The sequence below is a fragment of the Solanum verrucosum genome, unplaced genomic scaffold (assembly GCF_900185275.1).
Source record: "Solanum verrucosum unplaced genomic scaffold, falcon-dt-bn FXZP01000105.1, whole genome shotgun sequence".
Lineage (NCBI taxonomy): Eukaryota > Viridiplantae > Streptophyta > Magnoliopsida > Solanales > Solanaceae > Solanum > Solanum verrucosum.
Genome location: NW_026020263.1, coordinates 853,542 through 863,550, shown reverse-complemented (window position 1 = coordinate 863,550; position 10,009 = coordinate 853,542). Strand labels below are relative to the sequence as shown.

The 10,009-nt window shown below is 36.3% G+C and overlaps 1 protein-coding gene across 1 annotated transcript; it reads left to right on the top strand.

Moving 5' to 3' along the window:
• The first annotated feature begins 5,909 nt into the window (after nucleotides 1–5,909).
• Nucleotides 5,910–7,938, top strand: LOC125833527 (uncharacterized). Its single transcript, XM_049512689.1, has 3 exons — nucleotides 5,910–6,264; nucleotides 6,559–6,849; nucleotides 7,811–7,938. Exons 1-3 carry the CDS (start codon nucleotides 5,910–5,912, stop codon nucleotides 7,936–7,938), a joined length of 774 nt encoding a protein of 257 aa, XP_049368646.1.
• The last annotated feature ends 2,071 nt before the right edge of the window (nucleotides 7,939–10,009 follow it).

Genomic DNA, 10,009 nt, shown 5'->3' with positions numbered 1-10,009 from the left:
TCTTTTCCATATATCACTCATTTTCTTGTCACTATCTTCCTTACTTTTGCGGAATAAATATGGGAAAAGGTAGAAGTACTTCCCTAGACTATGACCCAAATTCCAGAGACACAACTTAACTAAACTAAGGTCCTTTACCCCCTGAACTCATTTTGTACACCTTTTTGGCTTACGTGACATCCAAATATATTCCACGTGCCTCAACTGCGTGGAGTCACGGGGTGTGCCACATAAGCCAAAAGGTGTACAATATTATATATAAAATGAGTTCAGGAGGGTAATAGGACCTTACTTTAGTTAAGGTGTGTCTCTGGTATTTCGGTCATAGTCTCGGTGGGATACCTGTGCCTTCTCCCAATAAATATTTGTAATAGTAATTTATAAATGCAGAGGAACAAGTTAATTTTTCCTCTCGCATAATATTTTCATCACCGTATTATATTTTTGTTTTTCTTTTATTTGTATATTGGCCTTTTTATATGCATTTATTTATTGCACCATATAATTTTTGGTTTATGTTGTTTTCTTTTTTCTACCATACTGTTAATATCTCACAAATGATTGTGTTGTATTTCATAATTCAATTATATGTATATAACTTGACAAAAATTTCTTTTGTCAAAATTTACACATGGCTGAATTAATAACTTTCAATGAGCCAAAGAAGACGAAGGGTACATATACATGTAATTATTATTTATATATGTCAATTAAATATTTAAACAATGATCGTTTTATAACAAATAAATAGTTTTTTTTTGTAGATGTAGACTATGAAATTGATAATGATCTACTAGCCATCCTAAGGAAGACATATGTTGATAGAATTTCTCTACAACTATTACAAAACACAACTCTCCTTCGACGACAAGTACTCGATATGTATGCATCTGTAAAAAAGTGGAGGGTATTATTCCTTAAAAAGAAGGCGGAAACTTTAAGGCATTAAATATTTTGTAACTATAATGTTGACATTTAAATTATGTGTTGTAACATATTAAAAAAGAACTTTTAACAAGTTGAATACTTGATATATTATAAGAATTGTATAATTGAAGTCGTTATAGTATTAGTTTTCAAATTCACTTGATAACAATTTTTTTGTATGATGTGTCTTGCAATGATAATAATATCAGTTGATTATGTTCATTGTTCATTGATTCGAACTTGTATTTTACATATCGTACACTTATATTTTAGAAGTATTTATACTAATTAGCACGGTATATATGTGCAACGCACGTGTTCGAAAACTAGTTTCTAATAAGAGTGAATGTTTATATAAAGAAATAATAAAATATAAACATTAACAACTCTATGGTGTTTACATAAACATTTCACATTATTTTGAACACTTAAAAAATATTTACATTTAAATACTGCACATCCTGATGTATTTAAAAATTTATATGTTGTTGAAACAACTGTGTGATATTTTTCCTAAGAATTTGCATTGTACATTTGTCACCATCCAAAATTTCGAGTTGTGGTGGCATCTATCAAACCCGTCGGTAGGTAAGCCAACAAATATGGTACTGGAACAATGTACGACAATTAACAAGCATATAGGGCATAAGTCATACAACAGCGAAAAGAGAAAAAAACAGTAGAGTAGAGAAATAACAGTGGAAAGAGGAAACAACATAAAAATATATACAATAGAACAAGATCCAATTCCACAACCTGTTTGATGAAGGTACAAAGCTACTAAAAAGAGTACAAACAACAAAATAAACAAAAGGCAGAATGGTCTGAAGGACCCTTTATACTTGTATCGGATTGTAAAGTGGACCTTCTACGTATGACTTTGCCAAATGAACACTTAAACTCAATGAAACATAATATTTTAAACACCTCTGACCATTGACCAAACTTATGTGACAGTAAAATTATTGAGTTGAAAAAATGTGTGAGGTACATGTGAGTTAAGAGCGTGAAATTAATACTTTTCATTAGAAATACACATATAATCAGAAAAAAAAAATATAGTTAAAAATAGGAAAAACAAAAATATCCCCTTCCTCTTCTCTTTTTTCTGTAGAAAAAAGATAGGTCATAGCCACCCATTGTTTCCACCATTAATTCTCTTTGTTATCTCGCTCCATTTCTAAAAAAAATTACTCATCCTTCAAACAACCCACAACAAATATACAAATTGGAAAGAAGAAGAACTTTTTTGTTTGAATGATTTTTTGGGCTGATTTATTTGTCTTCAAATTTAAAATGGTTACATAATTTGAAGGTTTAAATTGAAAATTTCTCTCTAAATTGAAAGCTCAAATCACAAGATTATACTTATTGATTTGAGGATTCTGATAACCCGACTTCAGATCAAGACGACTAAGACAAATAACTCAGTGTTGGACTCGTAGCTGTAGCGACCCTAAAAATAGATAGGTGAAACTAGAGCCTAACGTATGAATTTTTAAAGTTTAAGCATAAATTGGAAGTAGTCACTTTTGGAAAAAAGGTTCTGAATCTGGAAATTGGCTAAGTTCAAAACCTGGAAATTTGGTTAAGTGTGGGAAATCAGTGAGTTTTTGGCCAACTTTGAGCAGTCATAACTCCTCGCTCAGGATGATCCAGGAGTAGTTCCAGTTATGTTTGGAAAGCCATTGGAACGATCTTTCCAACGCCACTGAGTTTGCTCGATTCCGAGTTCGTATGAGTGAGTTATGCCCTTTGAAAGTTGGGCAGTTGGCAAGGAGTCCGTCTGGAAATTTAAGGGCATTTTGGTCATTTCACAAATCTTTTCTTTTGAGGTTATATTATTGTGTTAGGCTGATTGTGGATCATTTTTGTTCCATTTTAAAAGAGTAAGGGTTAGGGTTCTTGAGTGAAGAAGAGAAGAAGAGAGGAAGAAGAAGAAGAAGAAGTTGGAGCTAGGGTTGATGATTTTGAGTTCTTTCTTCTTCAATTTTTCGTGGGCTTTCAACTTAGAGGTATGGTGACCCTTGATCCTTGATCAATCTTTCTTTCAAGGAGTCCAATCAAAAGGGTTTCAAAGAACAAAATCTCAAATTCTAATCTAAGCATGGGTTCATTGGCAAAACGTTTTCTAAGCCATTATATTGATGAATTAATATTTTTTAAGATGATTTCGTATGGAATTCCTTGAAGAACCCATGTTTTCCCTAAATTCCTAAATTTGCTTATGAAGTGGGTCTTTTGCTTATGATTCAAAGTTTATGAAATTGTGTTTGGATTGGATTGTATTAGTGACTCTTATGATTTTCTACATCTATCTATGATAAATTGATGATGTATGGATGAATTGAAAGTTGTGGCCTTATGGGCAAGTTATGGATGAATTCTCTTGTGGTAAGTAAAATGGTTGGGACTTGAGTGTTGTTGATTATGGCTTTGGAGGATGGTAAGTTGGCTTAATCTCTTATTATGGATAAAATTGTTCTTGCTTAGTTTGATCCACTTATGGTTGAGGTGTTTAATTATGGAATGTATTATGAACATGGACTTGAATGCATTATCTATTGAATTAAAGTGTTATCAAGTTATGAAATGTTATTGTACTATGTGAAGGTATTCTTATGGTTATAAGGTGATCTTGTACAAAGTGTTATTGTATTGTATATTATATATATAAATGAGGCTATATGTAAAGTCCTATATGAAGCTATATGTAAAGTTTTATGTGAAACTTTATGTGTGAAGGTATGATGTGAATGAGTTTATGTGATCTTGTGATGATCCTATGTAAAGTGGATAGCATTGTGATTTAAAGTATGATTTTTCTCATGATGTATATATGAAATGGTGTTGGATTATGAAGTATCCTTAGATGATAATGTTGTGACTTGGTTGGTAGACTAAAGTGTCTCTCCTTGTTACTTAAAGTCTTGAATGCATGAATGTGTGAAGTGGGCTAGAACTAAGAAATGGTGCCCTTTCTATAAATGCTAAAAGAGGAATTCTAGGCCACGACTTGAATCGGCAAAACTAAGAAATGGTGCCTTTTCATAAGTCTAGCTTTCCTAAGTAAATGTATAACCTTGAAGGATGGGCCTTAGGGCGAAGTTTCCTTCTTGAGTGAGATGATAGACTTAGAGATGGATGCAGCCGGAACGGCATGAAAATCCTTATCTAAGAAAGTCAAATGAGCTATCCTTATGAACCTTGATTGGCCATGACTAAGAAATGGGGCCTTTCTTGGGAAGAGGTACTATGAGTTGGTTGAACTAGAAAAGGAACCCTCTCTAAGTACATATGTGATTTAATACTCTATGGGAAACAAGGCTAGCACCGAGTGGATGTGGTTAGGAAGGTGGCCTAGTTGAGTATGAGATTAGGCACAATGAACTTCCTTGGACATCCCCTAAACCATGTGCCTACATGGGTTGCTTATTAGTTCTACCTTTGGCAAGTAGAACACCTTCCACGGAGTAGGGTAGACTCCGGATTCCATACCTAGCTAGTATGGTCTATGTCGGTTATGCCTATTCCCATCATGTGGGATGTGCACTCTAGTTATTGGATAGGTTCTACAACGTGTAGGTAGTAGTATGGGATGCTATCTACACATGGCACGAGTAGGCTTTGAAAATACTAAAGTGAGTTCCCTAAGTCTAACGACTATTATGTGAAAGTCCCCTTATGTGCTTGAATGTCTCCTAAATGGTTTTTTAAAGAATGTTGGTCTATTGATGTTATGTTATAAAGGAAGTGTCCTTATCTAAGGTAATCTTGAGGAACACTTAAGTGTGCTTGAAGAGGTTGTATGGGCGGTCACTTCTTGTCTCACTCAAGTGTGTCTTAAGGTTATATTAGGTAGAGGTCCTACGGTAATGAAATGGCGTGTGTTCTTTTAAAGTTAAGCATGGGTTGTATATGAATATATGTTGAGTATGTATATGGTTGGCGATGGTTTTATATGTGAACATTGACTTGTATTATGTCTCTTATACTTGGGAAGTGAAGGTTTTATCAAAATAATATGAAAGCATTTATTCCTTGTAAATGTCCGTTTTGGCATATTTTTGCATGGTCATCATACTTAGTACTTAATTGTGCTAATTCCATATGTCTCTATTTTCTACAAGTGTAGGTTCCGGAAAGTGAGCGGGTTCTATAGTAAGCTTGGAACTTGAAGTTCTTCCAAGATCTTGTGGTATGTCCTCATATGTCGAGGACAAGACTTTCCTATTCTAGTTTTATGATAAGGTTCTTGTAATAGACTTAATAGACTTCTTTTGATTGCAAAGGGCCGTGTCCCTAGTATGTTTTCGCGTTTATGTCTAAGATGGCTAAGAGACTTAGTATTCCGCTTGTGTACTTTTGAATGATGTTTTTAAAAGTGACCTTTGAGTCTTATGGGATTTTATTTAAAGAGTTTTTAATTCCGCACTATTTTACATATCTAATGTGATGAATGCTAAGGGCTTGTATGAGACCTCCGAGAGGTCGAATACGCATGTTACGACTTGGGGGTGCTCTCGGGTCGTGATAAACTTGGTATCAGAGCATAAGGTTTTGGGAAATGGTTATTAGGTTCAAAGTCTCAAAAGCCACGTCTAGTAGAGTCTTGTTCATCGGTGTGAGTCGCGACACATCTATGAGCGAGAGGCTATAGGACGGTAGAAGTTACACTTCTTTCATTATTCTTGAAGTCGTGCCTTAGAGTTTGATTTATAAGTGTCCTTTTCCTAATCCTTCTCTTGTGTTTATAGGAAATGAATACGAGGGCGAATCGAAGGAGAGAGGAAGATGAGTTAGGTGATGAGGGAGTTCGTCCTCAAGTTGTGCAAAATGGTCAAGGTGTGCAATGCAATCAAGTTCCTATAGGTGAGCAAGAGAATGAGGTTTCGGTGGTTCCCCCGGCCATGACTAATGAAGAGATTAGAGCGGCTTTTGTGACCCTAGCCCAAGCCATGACGGCTCAAGCAAATAGAGATATGGGGCCTAGGGTGAATGCTTATGAGAGTACGGTAGCCTCAAGGTTGAGAGACTTCGTGAGGATGAATCCTCCTATCTTTTTGGGCTCTAGAATTGGAGAAGATCCCCAAGGATTCTTGGATGAGATTTACAAAATTGTGGATGCTATGAGAGTATCTTCTAGAGAGAAAGCGGAATTGGCTTCATACCAATTGAAAGAGGTGGCCCAAATTTGGTACACTCAATGGAAGGCAAATAGGCCAGAGGAAGCGGGTCCTATAGAATGGGAGGAGTTTAAGGAAGCATTCTTGGGTAAGTACTTTCCCCTAGAGAAGAGGGAGTGCAAAATTGAGGAGTTCATTAATCTTAGGCAAGGTAATATGAGTGTGGAGGAGTATGCTTTGAAGTTCTCTATGTTGTCTTGGTATGCTCCATCTTTGGTGTCTAACTCTAGAGAGGAGATGAGTAGGTTTGTTACCGGTGTATCCGACTTGGTGAAAGAAGAGTGTCGTACGGCAATGGTCCATGGTGACATGAATATCTCTAGGCTTGTTGTGTATGCTCAATCTATTGAGGAGTCCAAACTTAAGAGGATGAATAGAGATGTGAAGAGGGGTAGATCTGATGAGCAAGGTCAACCTAGGTTCAAGAAGAGGGTACCAAACCTAGATTTTTCAAGTGCTCCCAAGGTTAACCAAGAGAAAGGTGGTGGATCTCAATTTGTTAAGCCTACTTGTCCCATTTGTGGAAAGAAGCATTTTGGGAAATGTCTAGCCGGTACTAATGGGTGCTATGGTTGTGGAAAGAATGATCACAAGGTGAGAGATTGTCCTAATATTGTGGCTAAAGGAAGGAATGCTAGGCAAGCTCCTTATAGTGGTCCTAGTGTTGATGGCCAAGCAAGGAATCGTTTCTATGCTCTCCAAGCTAACAAGGAAGCAAATCCGGATAAAGGTACCGGTAAGTCATAATGTCTAGTTTTGTGTTGGAATACTTTTGTGTTGGTTTAGATGGGTTTCTCCTAAGTGGGGGATGGTATGTTGAATGATGAGTTGAGGTGAGTTTGGAAATTCTTGTCTCTTTCTTCTATTCCTAATCAAGCTTGAGTCATAGAATTGTAGAAGCATGATGCATGGTTTTTGGAGTCTTGTGTAAAAAAATGAGTTTCTATATTTCTCCTTATAATGATGCATGCTTTAAGTTGAATTCTTGTTAAATGAGAAAATGAGTTTTCATAATGATGTCTCTCATGTTTATATGCATATATGATGAGTTGCTAAAATATTTCATGAGTTGACTAGTTGAGCATGCTTAAGTGTTTTCTTGATGTGGCATGATTGTGTTTTAATGAGTTAATTGCATATTGTGTTCTTTGATGTAGCTCGTAGACCTTTGCATGACATGTCGTGTCTAATCATAGTACATGTACCGGAGATCAAAATCTCTCGTATCTTCTCGACTTGGTCCTACGACTCGTAGTCCAGTCTCGTTACTCCATACTTAGTTCCAAAAACCACTTGTTACTTTTAAGACTCGTTCCTATGGCTCGTAGAAAATTCTATGGATCATAGGTGAACTTGTCGAACCTTAAAAATCTGCTGTTTCAGTGTACTCTTCAACTTGACTTGCCAAAACCTATTTTCCTGTAAAACAAAGATAAAATACCATCAGATCTACTGACAAGTGCTTAAAAGACATGAAAAACCTCAAGTTTAAAGCATTATATGTACCATATATATGTGGTACATCATCTACCAAACATAGGTCAAAATATACATTCACTTGTAGTATCCATTAAACAGATCAAGCAGTAGTTGGGTAAACTTTCTTCATCCGCGAATTCACGCCAGAAAGGAAATTCCAAGCATTACTATAAAAAATCTGAAGAATGATGGGCACTGCATGGCAGTCACTACTTGAGGTGGAAAGCAAACCATCGATCATCCTATGCCTACAGTAGTGGAAAGTTCTAAGGAACTCGAAGATACTGGAGTTGAAGAAGTGGAGAAACCCAAAGATCAAGTCGGGAAAGAAGATAAAGCCACATAAAAGATAATTTTGATGCCTCAACCTCCTCCTCATTTCATCAGAAATTAGTCAAGAAAACTGAGGAAGGTAAATATCGCAAGTTCAACTCAATGTTGAAGCAACTCTCAATCAATGTTCATCTAATTAAAGCGCTAGAACAAATGTCGGGCTACACAAAGTTCATGAAGGATCTAGTGACTAAGAAAAGGGCTGATAGTTTGGAAGGGTGTGACAAGTTGCAACATTGTAGTGCCATAGCCACCATATCATTAGTTCAGAACAAGGAGGATCCCGGAACTTTCCTAATTCCATATATAATTGGTGCATTTCGTTTTGTTAAAGATCTATATGATTTGGGTGCTATCATAAACTTGATTCCTTTATTGTTGTTCAGAAAGTTGGGTTTAAGAGCCCCCCCAAACTGCTTTCAATGAGGCTACTTATAACGGATAGCACTATAAATCAATCAATTAGTGTCCTTCATGATGTTCTAGTTAAGGTTGAAGCTTTCATATTCCCTACGGACTTTGTGAATCTGGATTGCAAGGTTGATTTTGAATTGCCCATCATCTTAGGATGACTATTCCTTATAACTGGGCGTGCTTTGGTTGATATGGGAAAAGGAAAGATGTTATTTAGGCTGAATAATAAAGAGGTAACTATCAACATCTGTCAATGGATAGAGCATCAAAGTGATCTCAAAGTATTGTTCATCCTAAACTTTACTATTGAGGAGCAACTAGGGGTGCCAATTGAAGAAGACTTGGTGTAAAGGTGCTAGCGACAATGATTATGAACTTTAATGGAGAACACATTGAGGAGTATGACCAAATGGTCAGTGCACTTAATGTATTGGCGAAGTTTATTTATGCACCAAAGAAGTTGGAGCTGGATATGAAGAATAGAGAGATCCCACCTACAAAACCATCTAATTATGAGCCTCTGAAGTTGGAACTCAAAGCTCTCCCATCTCACTTGAGGTATGTTTTTCTGGCCCAAACAATACTTTGTGTCATCATTGCTGCTGATTTATTAAAGGAAAAGTAGAGGCTTTGCCATCTATGTTGAGATTCTTCAAGAGGGCGATTGGATTGACTATTGCTGAAATCATAGACATTCCATTAGGTACATGTTCTCATAAAATCCAACGCATGCCTGACTGCAAACCTAACATTAAGCACCAAAGGAGACTTAATCCATCGATGCAAGAAGTCATCAAGAATGAAATCATCAAGTGGTTAGATGGTGGAGAGGTTTATCCTATTGTTGAAAGTAAATGGGTAAGCCCTGTTCAATGTGTGCCTAAGAAGGGAGGAATCACCTTCGTTCCCAATGCAAAGAATGAGATCATACATGTGAGGTCGGCCACTAGTTGGAGAGTATGCATGAATTATCGCAAATTGAATGCATGGACAAAGAAATATCACTTCCTAATGGCGTTTATGGATCAGATTTTAGATCGTTTTACTGGTAAAAGATGGCACTATTTTCTTGACGGTATTCAAGCTACAATCAAATTTCTGTCAATCGTGAAGACCAAGAGAAGACCACTTTCTCTTTTTCATATAAGACGTTTGCTTTCAAGAGGATGTCTTTTGGGTTGTGTAATGTACCAGTTACTTTTAAACGTTGCATGATTTCTATATTCTCAAACATTGTGTAGACACTATTGAGGTTTTCATGGATGATTTTTCTGTAGTAGGTGACTCGTATGATGATTGCTTGGCTCATGTAGGTGATGTACTGAAATGGTGTGAATAATGCAATCTTGTGCTAAATTGGGAGAAGCTTCAGTTAATGGGGAAAGTAGGCATGGTTCTTGGTCATCAAATCTCCAACAAAGGCATTAAAGTGGATCACGCTAAATTGACAAATTGCCTCCACATATCTCTGTGAAGGGTGTTAGAAGCTTTTTGGGACATGCTAACTTTTATCAAATATTTATCAAGTATTTCTCCAAGATAGTGCACCTATTATGAAAGCTACTTGAGAAGAAGCTTGTCTGAAGGCGTTTAAAGGATTGAAAGAGAATCTTATTTTTGCATCTATTATTTTTTCACCGGATTAAGGACAATCATTTGAAGTTATATGT